Below are 21,408 nucleotides of genomic sequence, written 5' to 3'. Positions count from 1 at the left end.
TTCAAGGGGCCTTTAGGAAGCAGGCCAGGGTCTAGGAAGCTAGCTCTGCTCTGCTATTAAGATCCTTCAATTAAGCAATTTGTGTAAAACAGGTGGGTGGAATTCAACCTAGTTTCCCCATGAAATAATGTAATGAAAGATTCCTTCTGACTAGGGATTACATTTTATTTGAAACTTCTGAGTGACATTGAGAATAATTCTAGCATCCATAATTTAAGCAATTTTCCATAGGAATTTACAACCCAAAATCCAATGACCTGGTACTTTCATAATAGTTAGGGAAAGTATTTTAGCAAAAAAATAAAGTTTAGATCTGTTTCACTGTGTACCTAGTAATAGAGCCAGAAAAGTAAAACTCAAAACCAACTAAATGACAAAATGCAACAGAATATTTTGGTTGTAAAATAATCAAATTATTTACAGAATAATGTGTAATTAAACATACTTATTTGTAACAAATTTAATTTTTCCAAATTCTCATTTGCAAATGAGAGGCTCATACAGTTAAAATCGAGGATACAAACCATTGTATTAGAAGGATCAAAATTTACACTAGTCAAATGTGACTCCTTAAGATAGATTTTAACATGTTCTTTCAACTTTATTGAAATCATCGGTATCCAGGACACATTTGCCATTTAAAAAAATCAATGTAATGCTATGAAAAGGTGATGTTCACTTTAATCCTGTTTGCCTTCACGCCACTGCCGTGAACCTTCATTCCAGGCCACATAGACAAAGAGAGCCAGCACCACATGGACAGCAACCACTGCAACAATAGCAGCATAAAAATAGCTGTCCCTATTGGACATCCCAAAGGCACCTATCAAGAGAAAAATGTTTTCATTTTATTACAAAGTATATCAAAATACAAAAAACAAAGCATACTAATTTTATTAGCATACTAATTTATTCAATTAGCCAAGGAATTAAAAAGTAACACTTTGGGTGATGATAAAGCAAGTATTTATTTAAAGATTTGAATATTCTGTCTATGCATGAAAACACTTGATTTTGAATGTGAGCTGTTAAGTATCACTTCATCTAAGAACTGTGCCACAAAAAAAGGGGACTTTATTTCCTCTTCCTTCCAATGTCTGCCAACAAATGCACACTCCCCAAAATCCCCCCTCCCATGTCAATTAACTCTTGCTCTCAAAGGGATATTAAAAGGACCCACAAACTATTTCATAGAAAACTATGATGTCAAACAAATATGATGTCAAGCTGAGGTGACTACAAGTGATAAAAACGTTCATTTCATGAAGTAAAACCCATTGTGAGCAACATTGTATTTGAAAAGCAGAACAGACGAAAGAAGCAAACTTAAGAATATCCAGTTTACATCTATAAAGACATCATAAAAGCACAGTACATGAAATATAGTAATATGTCTATAAAAATAGGGTTACCTTCAAATACATAAGATTTAGTGGTGAAATATAACCCAATAGGTACAGTGATCATTAAAGCTGTGAAGAACAGCAGAGTCTTCAGGGTAGATGCTAATGAACTTTCATTTCTGGAATAAAGTAAACAAAGAGAAAATCAGAACCTGCACAACACTTCCAATGCTTCTTGTGTCTATAAACACTTTATATAACCACAGAGAAGATTCTGAAAACCTTATTCCTGCCTTGGAAAGCAGTGGCCAGAGGAAGAAGAACAGTCAGGGACTCAAAATTGAAAGATCTTGGAGACCCAGCTGCAGGCTCACCTCCAAGAGACCATCATTCATACCCAGTGTGAGAAAAAGTGTCAAAGTGTGAAAGTAGTTGGTAATCTCCAAAGTGCTATGCAAATGTACATTGTAATAACAGAATTTACAATGGGGGTAGCAAGAGAGAAGATACACAGAAGACAACTGATGGCTAGCTGAATACAGCACAAACAAGATAAGAGAATCTCCAAAGAAAAAGCAGTATAGAACAATCTGGATGCAGCTGAAGGAAATTTACTCAATTTCTTTTTAATTAAATAGCTACAGTACAATTTAGATGTCCTTTGAGTAACATGGGTGCATAAAAAGTTTGATATCAAAACACTTTCTCTTCACTGAATTCTATTTGTCCACAAGCTACTTTCAAACCAAGGAAATATTCCGATGGAAAAACTTTTGTTTCAGAATACAATAAAACTAGTCTGAAGAAAGTAACCAAGCTTTGAAAATTTTATACATAAAGAAAAATAAGTCCAATAAACTTCTACTTAAAATATTAACAATATAAAGATTAATATAATAGCACAAACAAGACTGGGTAACATAGCCCTGGCTGGTGTATCTCAGTGGATTGAGCGCAGGCCTGTGAACCAAAGGATTGAGGTTCGATTCCCAGTCAGGGCACATGCCTGGGTTGCAAGCCAGTTCCCAGCAGGGGATGTACGAAAGGCAAACGTACGTTTGATATTTCTCGCCCTCTCTCTTGCCCTTCCCCCTAAAGATAAATAAATAAAAATCTGAAAAATAAAAAGGACCATTAAAAAAAAAAGACTGGGTAACATTAAAATGTCCACTAACAGAAAAATGATTTTGCAAATGATGTACATCAATATATGGAGATACTAAAAAGAATTATGACAATTATTCAGAAAGTATTTATGTGACAAACAGCGCAAATTACAATGCATTGTGCATTTCAGGGGTCTGTAAGATAAGGCCTGAGGGCCCACCACCTATTTCTGTAAATAAAGTTGAATTGAGACACAGCTACACCCATTTGTTTATGTATCATCTAAGACCACTTTGAAACTACAAAGGCACAGCTGAGTAGTAAATCATATGGCCCTCAAAACATAGAAGATTTACTATCTTGCCCTTCAGAGAAAAACTTTACCAAGCCTTGATGCTTTTACCAATTTATTCATTCATTCTTTCTTTTCTTCCTTTCTCTCTTTCTCTCTCTCTCTTTAATTGATTCGAGAGAGAGGGAGAGAGAGGGAAAGGGAGGGAGAAAGAGAGGGAGAGAAACATCAATTGTTTCCCTCCTGCACACGGGACAGGGACTGAGCTTACAACCCAGGTATGTGCCTTGAAAAGGAACCAAACTGGCAACCTTTCAGTCTGTAGGCCAGGCAACACCCAACCAATTGAGCCACACTGGCCAGGGCTCTTTTACTGACTTCTTTAATGTCAGTATTTGTCATATGCATTGTTACTAATGAACAACACTACTGAAAGTGAAGCTGTAGTAAGCTTCCAGCAACCGTGAGTACACACACACTTCATACATACTACCTAATACATTATAAAAAATGAATCCTATAGCCTTTAATCATTAGTTTAAGGTCCTTTTCCTCCCTTAAATCTAACCATTCTCAGACAGTTTAACTTCTCACTTTGTGCTTATAGTCAATACTTGAATTTAATTCTCTTTCTGGCAATCCTCAGCTAGAGGCTCCAGTTTTTATCTGTTTCCTTAAGAAAGAGACACCCTAGCTTTCAAAGCCCCACCAAAATAGCCCTCTTTTCCAGGCACCTTTCCTGATTACATCCTGGAAAGTATCATTCCATATACAATTAGCACGGAGATTTCTGTCAGCCCCAAAAGGAAGAAAACATCTCACAAATTTTTTCAATTGTCTACAAACTTTTTTAACTGTGCAATTCATCCATAAATAAAATTCTGAGGACATATCCCACTTAGGCATTTTAATATTTCCTTAGAGATTCTATTTATTTATTTTAAACAGAGGGGAAGGGAGAGAGAAAGAGAGTGAAATATCAGTGTGTTTGCCTCTCATGCGCCCTCCTACTGGGGACATGGCCTGCAACCCCGGCGGGTGCCCTGACTGAGAATCAAACTGGTGACCCTTTGGTTTGCAGGCCAGCACTCAACCCACTGAACCAAACCAGCCAGGGCTGATATTTTAAATAAATTATTTATACACATATTACCACATCTTTAAAATACAAAACATATGCAAAATAGATACTAAAAAGGTTGTGTGTCTGATTGGGTGTTACTGAGACTTGTTAGAAAAGAACAAAGTGGAAGTCCAGAATTAAACTTCGTCTCACACAAAAGAAATAATTCAGCCCTGGCTGGTGTGGCTCAGTGGACTGCGTGCTGGCTTGCGAACCACAGGGTCTCTGGTTAGATTCCCAGTTCCAGCACATGCCTGGGTTGCAGCCAGGCCCCCAGTAGGGGGTGCATGAGAGGCAACCACACATTGATGTATCCCTCCGTCTCTTTCTCTGTCTCTTCCCCTCCCTCTAAAAATAAATAAATAAAATCTTTAAAGAAAAAGAATTCAGGATGAACCTTACTGTGTCCCACTCTTAAAACCACTTAGAGTTTACCCCCTTCATATAAACTTCTGCAGCAAACACTAAGCAGATAACAGAGCTTACCACATCCCCTTTTGTGATAATCAAGACTTCTATTCCAAGTAGATTTCACTGCAGATTCCATTAGGAAACATGAAAATCAGTCTAGGAGAGCTAGACTTTATTTTAAGTGTACTTAATGAAAATACCTGTTGGTATACTTAATACTAAATAGTAACTTAAAAAAACACCTACACTGACCATTTTGAGAGGGGAAAACGAGCACAAGCTCCAAAGATCAGGAGATTTGCAGTGAGTGGGCTTGGTCAAATGCCAGCTTCAACACTTACTGTGTGGCCTGTGACATTGGTCAAGTCACTTAACCTGAGTCAACTTCATCTTAAAATCAGGAAACTAAGCCTTTCGTAATTCTGACGTCTGTAATTAAGTGCCTACATTGAGTTGGGCACACAGTAGGTCATCACTGAATGGTAGCTAAATCCCTTCTCAACTCCTTGCCTACAGAGGTTGGCTGAACTAGTCGGGCAGAACCATCTGTTCTCTCAGATTCCTTCCGCTCAGACACCAGCCAGCCCCTATACTATTGACTCACCCAGGGAAGCAGTCTCACAACAGAGACAGCACCTACTCCCTTCCATTCATTCATTCATCTAGCAGTTATTAAGCCTAGATGGTGCAGGCCCAGTATCGGACACGGAGATGGAGAAGGCCGTGCTCCTGTCCTCAAGGAGCTGACCCTGCGGTGGGGAAAGATCGCAATGTAGACGACAACGAGAGAAAAGTACTAGGAAAGAAGCATGAACTATGTAGGCCGGCCGGCCTAACCTTCCCTGACCCCGGATCCATTATTCCGGAGTGAAGGGCCGCGGCCGGGCAAGCAGACGCTGCAGGCCCAGACCTGCTCCCTGCTCTCCCACCCTGCAGCCAGGCCTCACACCCACGGCCGGTCTGCACTTTCGACTTGCCCAGCTCCAGGCCCGGGCGGGCCCGCCACTTGGTCGGGGGCTCAGCCGGCCCGTGCCGGCTCTGGACTACCTGACGTCAGGTGGCTGCAACGCGTTCAGCGCCGCTTTATCAAGACGCTCCATGGCGTGGCCACCTGCAGCAGTTTCTCGCGGGTGGACTGCGCTCCACGGCCACTCTCAATCGGTTTCGGCGGCCGACTGGTTCAGGAAGGCCCCGCCGGAAGTGCCGGCGAGTGCCGGGTGGCGGAGCCCTGCGCGCAGGCGCGGCGCATTGTAGTGACGCTAGCTATGGCGGGCGCGGGCACTCACGTGGCTTACCGGCCAGGGCTCCGCAGCGTGCGCCCCGCTGGGGGCGGCCTGTAGTCGAGGAGCAACCCAGGCGAGTAGCCTAGCCACTCCACGTTGAGCCGGGACTTGCCTCGTAGCATGGTTCTTCCGGACAGGCTGACCTGTTGCTGTCGACCCCTGTGTGAGCGAGCGAACACCTCGTCCGTGGTCCCAGCCTCTGTCGCAAAGCTGCGGTTGCCAGGAGACAGGAGCAACAGAACCCGGAGAAAGGACGACCAGGCAGACCACTGTGGTGCTAGGCAACGGAGCAGTCACAGACGGCAACAACAGAGAAAAAGCAGTGCACATTATTCCCCAGCCCTTGAGCAAATGCCTCATTAATTATTACCCACAGTGAAAGTCCAGCGGTGGGAAGCTGGAAAGAGTTAGTTTAACACTGACCAGAGCCCGTATAGGTAGAGAATGTTAGGGCTGAAAGACCCCATGCTGAAAGTAACTGTTCCAGGCTGCAACCAGTGGCCCCAAATTCCACGTAAAAACATTTTGCAGCTGCTCCAAAAGCCGACAGTGATGCAACAGGGACTCAAATAGTAAGGGACAGATAGTCCTCCCGGGCCTGAGCAACCCGAGAGAGATATAAAACGGTGCATAAGCCTAGGGTCAGGCTCAACAAAATTAGGTTGTCACTGGCAGCTGATAAGAGGACAGCCCTGACATGGTCAACTCCTGGAAAGAACAACTGGCCACACATCTGTTTTTTGCACCGCATGGACACAAACACCACATTTGAAACCGTGACTAAACCAGCAGGGTAAGAGTCTTCTTAAGGACCAGGGACTGGGCAGCAGGAAGCACGATTTCGAGTACAAGCTCTTTGGGCCCCATCTAGAACCACCTAAGGCCACAACTAGGGAGGAATTAGACTTTAGCTCTGGAGTTGGCAAATTGTATCCACTTGCCAAATACATAGAGCCAGCCTGCCTACCACCTGTTTTTCTATAGCCCATGAGTTAAGAATGTTTTTTCTATTTTAAATGTTTTTAATTGAAAGAAAAATAATATATTGTCACATGTCAAAATTATATGAAATTCAAATTTCACTGCCCACAAATAAAATTTTATTGGAACTCAGCCATGCTTATTCATTTGTACCTACAGCTGCCTTTCCACCACAGCAGCGACAGCGTTGAGTAGTTCTAACAGAGACTCTATGGTCCACAACGCCTAAAATATTCACTATCTGGCCTTGGTCAACAAAAGTTTGCTGACCCCTGCTCTAGCTAATCACTCTGTAATGAGCCTTTAGGGATCCATAGATGTAGTAATGGAGGTTCTGAGAACAATTTTCAATATTTAAAAAAACCCTAATAAATGTATTTAATGGATATATTGTATGTTACTTACCATTAGAAATCAACAGCTACTTAAGACATTACCTTTCTTTGGTTTTTGGCACTAATTATATCACATTAATGAGGTAATCTGGGTTATTGCATGACAAAATACACATATTACTACTAAACCATTGTATACTTGGCTGACTAAATATATTAAAACATAGAATAAACACACAAGAGGCATGATCTTTGCTTTATGACTTCATATATCTCTCATGCCTAGAATAAGGGCCTGATGTACAGTAAGCACTCAGTAAATATTTGTTAGATAAATGAATTGGGTCCACAAGGAGACAAACAGCAAAAGAGTTATTGGTAAAAATTAGGAACCACTGATGCAGTTCTATTAGATTTCTAGGGCTACTTTAACAAACTACTATAAATAGAGTGGCTTAAATGACAGACATATATTGTCACATAATTTGGGAGGCTAGAAGTCTGAGATCAAGGCATTGGCAGAGTTGGTTCCTTCTGAGGATGGTGAGGAAGAATCTCTTTAGTGCCTTCCACCTAGCTTCTGCTGGTTTGCTGACATTCTTTGGTGAACCTTGATTAGTAGAAGCATCTCTCTGATCTCTGCATTTCTTGTCCAATGGCTTTCTCCCCATGTCTGTATCTGTGTCCAAATTTCTCTGTTTTTTAAGACCTCAGTCATATTGGATTAGGGGACTAACTTATTCAAACATGCCCTCATCTTATCTAACTACATCTACAACAACCTTCTTTTTTTTTCTTCTTTTTAAAAAAATTGTTCAAGTACAATTGTCTCCATTTACCCCCTGCACTCCTGCCCCACCCATCCCTGCCTCCCATACTCAATCCTACCCACTTTGGCTTTGTACATGTGTCCTTTATTCATGTTACTTGATGTCCCTTCCCCTATCCCCCCCCCATTATCCCTCTCCCCCCTCCCCTCTGTTCACTGTCAGTTTGGTCTTTATTTCAATGTCTCTGGACTGGAAGGTTTCACAGAAGAATTTAACAAAACATGTAAGGAAGAGCTAAACCCTATGTTTCTCAGCCTACTCCAAAAAATCCAAGAAAAAAGAAGACTACCAAACTCTTTAAATGAAGACAACATCACTCTAATTTCAAAAAAGATAAAGACACAACAAAGAAGGAAAACTACAGGCCAATGTTGCTGATGAACATAGACACTAAAATCCTCAACAAAATGTTGGCAAACAGCATCCAGCAATACATTAAAAAGATCATATACCGTGATCAAGTTGGATTCATCTCAGGGATGCAAAGATGGTGTAATATTCACAAATTAATAAATGTAATGTATCACATAAACAAAAGGAAAGACAAAAATCATGTGATCATATCAATAGATTCAGAAAAAGCATTTGATAAGGTACAGCACCCATTTATGATAAAAATACTCAGCAAAGTGGGAGTAGAGGAAGCATTCCTCAGCATAATAAAGGTCATATATAAGAGACCCACAGCCAACATCATGCTCCATGAGCGAAATCTAAAAACTTTCCAATTAAGATCAGGAACAAGACAAGGATATCCACTTTCACCACTTCTATTCAACATAGTACAAGAAGTTCTAGTCAGAGCAGACAAAAGAGAGGAATAAAACATCCAAATTGCAAAGGAGGAAGTAAAACTGTCATTGTTTGCAGATGGCATAATAGTGTATATACAAAATCCTATAGACTCCACCAAAAAACTGTTTGACCTAATCAATGAATTTGGCAAAACAGTGGGATACAAAGTCAACATTCAGAAATCAAAGGCATTTTTGTATACCAACAATTAAACATCAGAAAGAGAAATCAGGAAAAAATCTCATTTGATAAAGCAACAATAAAAATAAAATACCAAGGAATAAATCTAACCAAGGAGGTACAAGACCTATACTCAGAAAACTACACAACACTGAAGAAAGAAATTAAGGAAGACACAAACAAATGGAAACATATACTGTGTTCATGGATCAGAAAAATTAACATCATGAAAATGTCCATAGTACCCAAAACAATTTATATATCCAATACCTATTAAAGTACCAGAGATATATTTCACAGATATAGGATAAACACTTAAAAAATTTATATGGAACCATAAATGACCCTGAATGACTGCAGCAATTTTGATAAAGAAGAGCAAAGTAGGAGGGATCACAATACCTGATACCAAACTGTATTACAAGGCCACTGTAATTAAAACAGCTTGGTACTGTCATAAAAACAGACACATAGACCAATGGAACACAATAGAGAGCCCAGAAATAAACCCAAGTCTCTATGGTCAATTAATATTTGACAAAGGGGTCAAAAGCATAAAATGGAGTAAAAATAGCCTCTTCAACGAATGCTTTCTGGGAGAGCTGGAGAGCTACAGGCAAAAAAACCCCCTGAAACTTGAGCACCAGCTTACACCATAAACAAAAATAAATTGAAGGTGGATAAGAGATTTATTTATTTTTAAATATATTTATTGATTATGCTATTACATTTGTCCCATTTTCCCCCTTTCACTCCCCTCGACCCTGCATACCCTCTCCCACCCACATTTCCCCTCTTTAGTTCATGTCCATATCTCATACTTATAAGTTCTTTGGCTTCTACATTTCGCATACTGTATTTACACTCCCCCTATTTTCTACCTACCATCTATGCTACTTATTCTCTGTACCTTTTCCTCCCTCTGTCCTCCTCCCACTCCCCTGTTGATAACCCTCCATGTGATCTTCATTTCTGTGGTTATGTTCCTGTTCTAGTTGTTTGCTTTGTTTTTGTTTTAGTATGGTTGTTAATAATTGTGAGTGTGCTGTCATTTTACTGTACATGTTTTTTTATCTTCTTTTTCTTAGATAAGTCCCTTTAACATTTCATATAATAAGGGATTGGTGATGATGAACTCCTTGAACTTGACCTTATCTGAGAAGCACTTTATCTGTCCTTCCATTCTAAATGAAAGCTTTGATGGATAGAGTCATCTTGGATGTAGATCCTTGCCTTTCATGACCTGGAATAATTCTTTCTAGCCTCTTCTTGCCTGGAAGGTTTCTTTTAAGAAATCCACTGACAGTCTGATGGGAACTGCTTTGTAGGTAACTGGCTCCTTTCCTCTGGCTCCTTATGATTCCTTATCTTCAATCTTGGCTAATGCAATAATGATGTGCCTTGGTTTGTTCCTTCTTAAATCCAAATTCTTTGGGACTCTCTGAGCTTCCTGGACTTTCTGGAAGTCTATTTCCTTTGCCAGATTGGAGAAATTCTCCTCTATTATTTGTTCAAATAACTTTTCTTCTTGTTTCTCTTCCTCTTCTCCTTCTGGCACTCCTATAATTTGGATGTTGGAACGTTTAAAGATGTCCTGGAGGTTCCTAAGCCTCTCCTCATTTTTTTTGAATTTTTGTTTCTTCATTCTTTTCTGATTGGATGTTTATTTCTTTTTTCTGGTCCACTCCATTGATTCAAGTCCCAGTTTCCTTCCCATCACTATTGGTTCCCTGTACATTTTCCTTTATTTCAATTAGCGTAGCCTTCATTGTTTCATCTAATTTGCAACCAAATTCAACCAATTCTATGAGCATCCTGATCACCAGTGCTTTGAACTGTGCATCTGATAGGTTGGCTACCTCTTCATCGCTTAGTTGTATTGTTTCTGGAGCTTTAATTTGTTCTTTCATTTGGGACATTTTTTTGTCTTGATGCACCTGTTATATAGTGAGGGGCAGAGCCTTAGGCATTCACCCTGGTGGGGCAACCCAGGTGGCTGGGGTTTGGTGCTGTATGTGGGGCAGGTATCCAAGAGGGAACAATGGTGCTTGCTCAGCTCGCTGCTGGATTTCAATCACTTCTCCAGCTTTCCACAAGCAAATTGGTTCCTTTGGTGCTGATTCCCATGTGGGTGGGTTTGTGTACATTCTAAGACCCTGTGGGTCTCTCCTAGGAACTCTCCTGTAAGTCTGGGAGTTTCTCCTGGCACGTCAACCCCCACAGGTGTTTTCAATCAGTGATTTGAGGCTTTATTTTCCCGTGCTGGGACCCTGGGTTGCAGGGTCTGTCTTACTCCCCAGTTTTGCCTAGTTTATCTGTGCACAAATGTGGGACTGCCTGGTCTGCCAGCCGACTTGCGCACCATGCACCTCTCCACAATCCACTGATTCACTGAGTCCACCCGCCACTGCTTTGCTGCAAGTCCTCTCCACCCCGGATGCCTGACTCTGCCCCTCCTACCAGTCCCGATGAATGTGTTTTCTTCAACTCCTTGGTTGTTGGACTTTCATACAGTTCAATTTTCTGTCAGTCCTGGGTTGTTTTTTTTTTGTTTTTAAATTGTTGCTGTCCTTCTTTTGGTTGTGTGAGGAGGCACATTGTGTCTACCTATGCCTCCATCTTGACTGGAAGTCCCTGGATAAAAGATTTAAATATAAGTCGTGACACCGTTAAAGTCCTAGAGGAGAACATAGACAGGAAAATCTCAGATATTCCACAAAGCAATATTATCACCGATATATTCCCTAGAGCAGGGGACATAAAGGAAAAATAAACAAATGGGACCTCATCAAATTAAAAACCTTCTGCATGGCTAAAGAAAACAGCCTTAAAATGAAAAGAGAACTAACCACATGGGAAAACATATTTGCCAATGATACTTCAGGCAAAGATTTGATCTCCAAAATATATAAAGAACTCATATAACTCCAGTCTAAGAAGAAAAGCAACCCAATTAAAAAGTGGGCAAAGGACTTTGAATAGACACTTCTCCAAGGAGGACATACAGAGTATCCAGAGACACATGAAAAGATGCTCAGTATTGCTAGCTATCAGGGAAATGCAAATTAAAATCACAATGAGATACCACCTCACACCATTCTGAATGGCCATTATAAACAAACAAGTGTTGGAGAGGTTGTGGAGAAAAGGGACCCCTAGTGTGTTGTTGGTGGGATTGCAGACTGATGCAACCACTATGGAAAACAGTATGGATATCCTCAAAAAAAACGAAAAATGAAACTGCCTTTTGACCCAGCAATTTCACTGCTAGGATTATATTCTAAGAACCCTGAAACACCAATCCAAAAGAACCTATGCACCCCAATGTTCATAGCAGCACAATTTACCATAGCTGAGTGCTGGAAGCAACCTAAGTGCCCATCAGTAAATGAATGGATCAAAAACCATGGTACATTTAAACAATGGAATACTACACAGCAGAAAGAAAGCAGGAGCTACTACCCTTTGCAACAGCATGGATGGAACTAGAAAGCATTATGCTAAGTAAAATAAGCCAGGCAGTGAAAGAAAAATACCATATGATCCCACCTTTAACAGGAACTTAATCAACAAAATGAACAAGGAAGGAAAATATAATCAAAGACAGTGAAGTTGAGAACAGGCTGACAGTGACCAGAAGGGAGGGGGGGGGATTTCAGGGGAAAAGGATGAAGAGTTTGCAAGAAAAATTATAAAGGACACATGGACAATAACAAGGGGGGGTGGAAGCAGGGGAGGGAGGTTGGGAGGGCTGGAATGGTGGGGAGGGGTGGGGAAAAAGGCAGAAAACTACTTGAACAACAATTTTAAAAATGTTAAAAAGAAAGTCAGAGGCATTTTTTACACTAACAATGAAATATCAGAAACAGAAATCAGGAACAACCTTATTTCTAAACAGTCACATTTTGAGGTACTGTGGGTTAGAATTTCAACATAGGAATTAGGGGGAGGGACACAATTCAGCCCATAACAGTAGTCTAGGTTCCTCCTTGTACAGACAAGGAAACTATGTCCTGGAGAGAGAAGGACATGTGTGATTCCTGTGTCCAGAAGTCATATATTTACCTAGTGGGGTCTACAGCTTATCTCCTGCCTTCCAGTTCAGCACTTTTAAAAAAGATTTTTATTTATTTATCTTTAGAGGGGAAGGGAAGAAGAGAGTGACAGAAACATCAATGTATGGTTGCCTTTTCGTGTGTCCCCTGCTGGGAACTGGCCTGCAGGGAACCGGCCTGTAGGGAACTGGCCTGCAACCCAGACATGTGCCTTGACTGGGAATTGAACTGCGATCGTGTGGTTCGCAGGCCTGCACTCAATCCACTGAGCTACACCAACCAGGGCCCAGTTCAGCACTTTTACGTTCTCACATTAGCAGCCTATGTAACAAGTTGTGTGATAACTTAGACAAGAACCATTCATAAATGAGTCTTGACATGGACAAAATACCTGTCTAATCTAATTTATATATTAGTGGTTTTCAAATAAACTAAAGCTCTCATACCTCTTTTTTCCTGCTTACTTATACACTCTACCCACATTTACTGTGAGCCATCAAAGTGGAGATCAAAATAAACTCGGAAACTCTAAGAGAAAGAAAGAAATTAACCAGAATTTTGGTCCCTCAACAAAGTCCTGAAACTTCTTACCTGCAGCAGCTGCTAAATTAGAGGTTAGTGAAGCCCAAACAGAGCTGTTGCCATGGGAATGAAACGGCACATCAGGCAACTGCAAGTAGTACCTCCTTTATGCCTTTGGGAATCAGAAAATGATTCTCAGATGGAAAGAACCTCAGTCTGGTTTTTTCAGTTTACTTGAGAAAACTAAAATTTAAGGATGGGAAGTGACTCGCCCCAAATCACTGAATCAGTGGTAGGATTAGAAAATTTAGCATTAACTCCTAGTTTAGTGTTTTCTTCACCATATTGTTTTAAACCTCAGTTCCATAAACCCAATGGTATAGAAAGTGTACACCCACAGTCAGTTTGGAAACACCCCCAGTTTGCTTTACTGACTCACAAAATCATACCCCCCCCACAGTCCGCCTTAAGGTGGCTGGCAGTGGGGTGGGATGGAAACAGACATGCTTAAAACACCAACTGGTACTTTCTGAAGTGGATGCTTGTACAACTGGGCATATTAAAATCTAAGCTATGAGGAAAATAAAAATAAGTTTCATGATACACTCACTCAATAAAACTCATGCTTAAAAGCAAGAGAGATGGAAACTCTGCCTTAATTATAATGTAGAGTGTGGCATCTTTTTTTCCCTAAAATACAAATAGGTAAAATATTCCTTCTGGTGAAAAAACTTAATTCCACTTCTAGAAAAAAAATAACTAAGGATTTTGGCCAGGGATTATTTTAGTAAAACCCTCTTCTGTCAGGAAACCCTGGAAAATGAAATGCATGTTTAACTCAAGGAGAGAATTTTTCCTTGAATCCTGCCGGTGTCATTCCATTATCTCATCTCCATCTGCCTCTGGTCACCACCATTGCCCCCTCCCCCCCAAAAATATGTCCAGTATTTTTTACAGAATCTATTCATAATCCTTACAATTTATATACCATCACCATTTCATAGGGGGGAAGACAGAGGCTAAGGAGAATTTGGAAGATGAGTGAAGAATTCACAGTGCTCTTTAAATATTGACTCTCAACTGTTTTCCTAAAATTTACATCTGGCTACCATCCCATCTGGCTTCCCAGCTCCATCTTCAGGCAAAACTAGCATCTTAGAACTAGTGAAAGGACTTGCTAATGGAGTCATAGAATGCTTGGAGTCCATGGCTGACTCAATAATCCTCATGGCTGAGGATTATTCTCACTCACCTGGCCCCCAAAAATCTGGAGCCCAGGAGTTAATACCTGTAATGCAATAAGCAGAGACCTTGAAAAAGTCAGCACTGGGGAGCACTGAACCAGGCCCCACCACCTGCCCAACATGATGAAGGGTCAGCCTAGGGTATGGAATTTCCTGGCACATCACAGCATTTTTTACTGTCAGAGAAACCTTGCTTCATGATGTGCAGCAGGATATCAATTGCCAGCACCAATGTGAAGGATCCAGGTCCAAGTGCTTTCCAGACAAGCTTGCTACTACAGGCTCTGCTATGGGAATTTACTGGACAAGAAACCCTGAAGACCTATGTGAGAAAGTCACACTTCAAGATACATACACATTATACTCAAACAAGGGCTGGAGTCAGAGAAGACTTGCAACCAGTGGGTTCAATGAAGAATAGAGTGCCAGTGCCCAGAGAGTGCTTCACCAGATCTCACAGTTCAAAATCACGGCCCATTGGACTGCCAGTCAAGATGGTGTCATAGGTAAACGTGGCTCCCCTCCTTGCACAACTAAATTATAGAACAACCATCACTCAGAACCATCAGAAATTGAGTTGAATGGAAGTTTGACAAAAACAGAATTAAAGAAGCCACATCTATCTAGACTGGTAGGAGGGGCAGAGATGTGGAACAGACTGGACCACATCCACATGTGGTAGATAAAAATTTGGGAGGGATATTGTGGGAGTGAGGAGTCCCAATCTCACAATGGGCCCCCAGACCAAGGTTCCAGTGTCACGAAGATAAGTCCCCATAACTTCTGTCTGCAAAAACCAAAGGGGACTGAGTCTGTGAAAGAAACTTCTGGAGTCCCAAGCAGTTCCTCTTAAAGAACACCCACACACACTCACCTACTCAGACTCACTCCCTCTGAGCTCCAGCACCAGGGAGATAGCAGCTTGAAAGGCACCAGTGGCTTACAGGGAGGAACTAAAGTGTCTGGCATCAAGGCAAAAGTTGGGGTCAGCTTTCTCCCAGACAGAAAAGCAGGAAGGAGACATTGTCCTTTGTCTGAACCCTCCTCCCACAGACCACAGAGTCACAGAGCCAGCAGGTGGGTGCCATATCTGAGATTCCATCAACCTGGCTAATACTGCCCTGCTCAGAGGCTCTGTCCTACCCAACTTATGAGCTCACCCAAACTGTTAACAGAGATATTTTCATATAAATGGCAGGTCTTGGCTCACACTTCATAACTTCCTAAATCCTCTTAAACAAATAATAGCTGGCCTTAGTGAGCCCCCAGCCCACTTACTTCTTGCTAAGTGGCCCCAGGGCCAGCATTAGCAACAGTGAGCCTAGATTCACAATTTGGCTTTGCCTGGGAATCTCTAAGCCCAAAACAAGTAGCAGTCATCTCAGATTGCTTTAAAGCCCAGGCAGGGTGGTCCTGGACAAAACACAGGTGGGAGCTGATCTTGGTCTGCACCACCCAAGAAACCTCAGAGCCTGCTCACCCAGTGAACAGCTACAGACCACATCAGAACACCATTATCCTGCCCCTGCACATCTGATTCTCTATGAAGGGCAGAGGTTGGTGGTCAGGGGTCACAGCCAGTCCTTGCAGCTGATTGGCCTGGGTAAATCTTTCCCATTGACCTGCCAACAGCAATCAAGGCTCAACTATAAAAGGAGGGTGTGCTCAGTCCACAATAGTGGCACCCCTCAAGTACTGAGTTTGGGTGATAGGGGAGGCAGTGCCACTTACCCTGCAGGACACTTACTACATTGGGCCACATTATCAAAACAGTGAGTCATAGCAGCTCTACTTAATACATAGAAACAAACACAGGGATGCTGCCAAAATGAGGAGACAAAGAAAGATGGTCCAAATGAAATAACAGATAAAAACTCCAGAAAAAGAAGTAAACAAATGGGAGATAAGGAATCTATCAGATACAGAGTTCAAAACACTGTTTATAAGGATACTCAAGGAACTTCATGAGGACCTCACAGCATAAAAAAATCCATTCAGTAACAAAAGGATTCACTAATTGAAATAAGGAACAATTTACAGCTAAGCAACAGTAGAATGGACAAAGCTGAGAATTAAATCAATGATTTTGAACATAAGAAAGCAAAAAACAACCATGCAAAACAACAAAAAGAAAAAGGAATCCAAAAAATCAAGAATAGTATAAGCAGCCTCTGGGACAACTTCAAACATTCCAACATTCATATCATAGGGGTGCCAGAAAGAGAAGAGAAGGAGTAAAAAACTGGAAATCTATTTAAAAATATAATGAAAGAAAAATTCTATAATTTGGTGAAGGAAATAGACATGCAAGTCCAAGAAGCACACATAGTCCCTAACAAGATGGATGCAAAAAGGCCCATGCAAAGATACATCATAATTAAAATGCCAAAGGTCAAAGATAAAGAAAGAATATTAAAAGCAGCAAGGAAAAAGAATTAGTTACCCACAGGGGAGTTCCCATAAGACTTTCAGCTGATTTCTCAAAAGAAACTTGCAGGCTAGAAGGGATTGGCAATAAATATTCAAAGTCATGAAAAGCAGGGACCAGCAGCCAAGATTGCTCTACCCAGCAAAGCTATTATCTAGAATTAAAGGGCACATAAAGAGCTTCCCAGACAAAAAACTAAAGGAGTTCATCATCACCAAACCATTATTATATGAAATGTTAAAAGAACTTATTAAGAAAAAGAAGGAAGATCAAAAGTATGAACACTAAAATGGCAATAAATTTATATCTATCAACAATTGAATCTAAAAAGTACATTAGGCAAACAAGAACAGTCAGACTCATGGATAAGGAGAACATCTTGATGGTTGTCAGATAGGAGGCAGGTGTGGGTGAATGAGTGAAGAGTTGAGGGGGTTAAGAAATACAAATAGGTCGTTACAGAAGAGCCATGGAAATGTAAAGTTACAGTATAGAAGGTGGAGTAGCCAAAGAACTCATACGCTTGACCCATGGACATGAACAATGGTATGAGAATTGCCTGAGGGAGTGGGAGGGCATGCTGGGTAGAGGGGAGCAAAGGGGGAAAATTGGGAAATGAAACAAGATCTGTTTCATTGAACTGTAATAGCATAATCAATAAAGTATAATTAAAAAAACATGACCCACCAATGAGGTTTTCAAATACAGCTCACCATCTCGGAGTAGAGTTTCCAAGGGGGTCTTCCCAAGAGCCACATGGGTAGGGTGGGGTATGTGCAGGTCAGGCTGGGGCTCTTGAGGTCTCAGTACCAAATGAAATCTGAGTCTCTGAGTGTCCCCAACCTAAGGGAGGTGGAATGCCCAGCCTGAGCTACACTATCAATATTCTGTAAATAAAATTAATACATAATTGATGAGTGAGTGAGTGAGATAAATCCGAGGGAAACCCCAATGTTCTAGCAGGATGCAGTATGAAAGAGCATTGTTTTGTTTGGTACTGGTTTTGGGGTTTGTTGTTTCCTCTTCTCTGTTTTTACTTCTTCTTTTTCCACTATTGGGTTAAAAAATTAGAAACATCAGAGAAAGGAAAAATGTAGCAGTATTGAGTAGCTGAAATCCAGGCAAAGCAAGATGCAGAGGAGCTTGTGGTTTGGGCATCATAGAAAAGACAAAAGATGAAGAAAGTGCACAAGCATTCTTGGCCTTGGCCTTCCTAGATGAAGGTCCCAGGCTGCTCCTCCTGCACTTGCCCTTGGGAAGAAGAGATCCACTGCCCTCTAGCAGTGGCAAAACAGGAGTGTGTGCTCCATCTTGTGTAACTGTGCATGAATGTGAGTGACTCTGTATATATGTTAGTCTACATCACTGGAGAAGCACATTTAGAAAGGAAATCTCCTCGACCAAGAAAGCTCTCCACAAAGGGAGTAGAGAAGCAAAACCATTTTATCATTGAATAGGCATGAAACCATATGTGCTGCTCATCATAGGCAACATGCTGAAATGATTGCAAAAAACAGAAATTTCATATAGGTGAGTGGATACAAGTAATCACATTCAGTAGGTTTAACAATTTGGAATCAGGTGGTGGCCTAAAATAGGCCTATCTCCTCCTAAGAATCTGGGGCTTGGGGTGTTATCTGCCTAGAAGATTACATCTCAAGGATTTAGCTCCCAGCTTGAGAAAACTTTGCTGAGTTATGAGACTGGCAAGAGTCTTACTTAGCCATGAAAAAGATTTATATACATTTGAAAAGGACAGACAAAGAAATTCTAAAAGAAAAGAGATGGAAGGAGTTTCTTTTCTTATTTTTTCAACAGGGAGAGTTAAACTTCTTATTTTAAATTTAAATTTGCTCTTAAAATATTTGCTACAGGCCAAGAATTGTGGGTATCTGCATGTGCACATGCATGTGTGCACACACACACCTATAAGTGCTTCATGGCAGACAAAGCCCCAACCGGCCCCTCCATACCCATCTCTCCAGTGTGCTCTCCCCTCCCCTAGATTCCCGCCAATCCCTTATGGCCTCCAAATTTCTCCTTCCCTCACGCAAACATTTTGGACAACTTTGTAGGACATCCAAAACATGTCAGTAATGAATTGGCTTGTGCTGTGTCCCCACTTGAAGTACCATTGTCTGCATTTCTGTTACCTCCTAAATGCTACCTTTCTTTTTACTATCTCCTATGGCACTTCTGATCTACAGGAAAGTTTGTGCTTTCTTCTATATCCCATTACATGCTGTTGGGACTTCTAGTATCCCCCACTAGACTGTATGTTAATGCGGTAGAGGATAGCATGTCTGTGGTCTTTTCCGTCTTTGTACTGCCACTGCACAGGGCTTAGAACATGTGCCCTCAGGCAGCGCTGTGCTGAGAAACATACCAGGACCACCTCTCTGGCTTTCCCATCTCTTCTGTTTCTCTGCTCCCTAAATTCTGCTGTGAGACTATTAAAACCAAAAGAATAAGGATTTACAAGATCTGTTTCTAAAGTGATTCCCCTAAGAGTCCTTGGGGTGCAGAGCTGACCTAATTATATTTTTCCTCACCTTACCTCCCACCATACAGTCTCCCAGCACCTCATGGTGTAAAGCCTTACAGAATCTAGATTGTTTTTGCAAGGAACTATGTCCAGCACCCTCTTGTGGTGGACAAGCTGGTACTTCAGGCCTGAGGAAGGCAAGAGGTGGTGAGAAAGGAGCAGGCTTCCTGGAGAAGTTGGTACAGATAGGTCGTCCAGATGACAAGACTGTGGCACAAAATAGCTGCTCTTTTGGAAATCATGATTTGGCAAAGTTCTGTGTTCAGTCCTCGGATTCCACATCAGGCTGAGATATGACCACAGGAGAATAGTAGTTGAAAATTCTGTGCTGGAAAGTTCTATGCCAAGAAAGTCACCTGGCAACCAACTGCCACCCACTTTATGATGGGAGTATTATATTCACTTTGGTGCCTTATGCCATGTTTGGACAAATGGCACTGGCATCTGGCTTTCCACCTGTCTGAGGGCCTGGTCAAGGCAGCCATCATTTCCTAGCCCCCTCGTCAAAAATTATGTGAGCCTACCAGACAAGTTAGAGCAAATGTTGCTATGGGAATGAGTGGGGAAGTGAAGGCGAACATCATCACAGAAGAAATCTTTCCTAGAACTGCCAAGTGGTCATCTAACATCTACCCTTCCCCCAGAAACAAGGAACTCGGTACCTCCAAGACAGCTGACTTGTTTTTCTAGCTTCTGTAAGTGGCCCGTCAGTGGCAGTGATCAGTCTATCTCCTCCTCTGTTCAAAATTCTGGCCTCTATTAACTTTGCCAACACTTGTTGGTGACCACAGGTCACTGTCCATTTGTGGATATTTGTTTAAGTCATCTGGAAATGGTTTGGTATAAGAATCTGATGACCAAGTGGGTGTAGTAGTCAGTTGGTAAACTGTAAAGTCATGATGTGACATGGGGGAAAGAGATCTGGACTGGAAATAAAAAGATCTGGGGAGTGGATATGACTCTGTCCAGAACTCCTGTGTGTACTTGAGCAAGCCTCTTCACTTCCCCAACTGTCAATGTCACAACAAGATGTGCGTGAAACTAGAAGGATTCTAATGGCCTTTCTGGAATAATTAAAGGAAGGTGGCAGTTGAAGAACTGTTTGTTTGAGAGAGCATAAATTATTTTCTCAGGGTTAAGATGTGTCTTTCAGCTTTACAATTCCAATGCAGTCCATGGGGTCGTCTTTGTTCCACTCGCAGCTTTGTGATCTGCTGCATGAGAAAAGATTTCCAGGATGAAACAAAAAAAGCTGCTTCGCAGACATTGGAGCAGAGAGATTATGGTGGACAGCAAGCCCCACACACAAGTGTCACCTGAGGAATGGCTACAGGAACAGGCTATGTAGCCTGAGGGAAGAGAAGAATGATAAGAGCTGTCTGCAGATATTCAATGGGAAGGTAAAATTAGTAGTGAGTTAAAAGCAAAGAACTAGCTGAAGAAATAGTGTCCAAGGGCAGAAGCCATTAGAAGTTTGCCCCTCACATTCTAATGGGTGGCATTCTAACAAGACTATCAGAGCTGCTAGCATAAGACCCTTGGTGGGCTCTCTGCCTGGGGTGGAGGTGGAGAGTGGATTACCCTTTGATGACTAGTTCCTTCCTTCCCAAATTAAATGATTTGTATTCTCTGATCTGTGGTGAGATCAGGCATATTTTTATAGTACCTAGTACAGATTTGTGTACAATTGGACTTAGCTGAATGAGTGAATGAATAGTTCTTCATATAACAGGGAAGGCCTGTAATGGGGTATTATCTTTGGCCCCTGACACTAGGGTAATAATGGTGTCCCACAGTAAAACATTTTTGTGTGTAAATATCACTTAAGTCTGGACAGCGGTTTTAAAACTGTAAAGCCCTGACCGAAGCCAGTGCACCAACCTGGAAATATTTTTATGGTAATAATTTTTCTATAGAACTTGGAGCTTCAGAAG

At 41.4% G+C, this 21,408-nt stretch overlaps 1 protein-coding gene across 1 annotated transcript; it reads right to left on the bottom strand.

Moving 5' to 3' along the window:
- Positions 1 to 576: 576 nt before the first annotated feature.
- Positions 577 to 5,496, bottom strand: VMA21 (vacuolar ATPase assembly factor VMA21). Its single transcript, XM_037133331.2, has 3 exons — positions 5,324 to 5,496; positions 1,413 to 1,522; positions 577 to 823 (listed from the first exon to the last, which is right to left on the bottom strand). Exons 1-3 carry the CDS (start codon positions 5,374 to 5,376, stop codon positions 681 to 683), a joined length of 306 nt encoding a protein of 101 aa, XP_036989226.1. The 5' UTR covers positions 5,377 to 5,496; the 3' UTR covers positions 577 to 680.
- Positions 5,497 to 21,408: the final 15,912 nt, after the last annotated feature.

This window comes from Artibeus jamaicensis, unplaced genomic scaffold, assembly GCF_021234435.1.
Source record: "Artibeus jamaicensis isolate MK-2021 breed Jamaican fruit bat unplaced genomic scaffold, CSHL_Jam_final contig_554, whole genome shotgun sequence".
In the NCBI taxonomy this organism is placed as follows: Eukaryota; Metazoa; Chordata; class Mammalia; order Chiroptera; family Phyllostomidae; genus Artibeus; species Artibeus jamaicensis.
The sequence above is the reverse complement of the archived record's forward strand: the minus strand, read 5'-3'. Positions and strand labels throughout refer to the sequence as shown.

Bases quoted from the DNA above. Each gene is read 5' to 3' on its own strand.
- VMA21 (XM_037133331.2), bottom strand. From the start codon at position 5,376: ATGGAGCGTCTTGATAAAGCGGCGCTGAACGCGTTGCAGCCACCTGAC. The intron at 1,523-5,323 runs GTAGTCCAGAGC...ACTTTATTCCAG, and splicing joins TTGCAGCCACCTGACGTCAG to AAATGAAAGTTCATTAGCAT. The intron at 824-1,412 runs GTAACCCTATTT...TTCTCTTGATAG, and splicing joins TAAATCTTATGTATTTGAAG to GTGCCTTTGGGATGTCCAAT.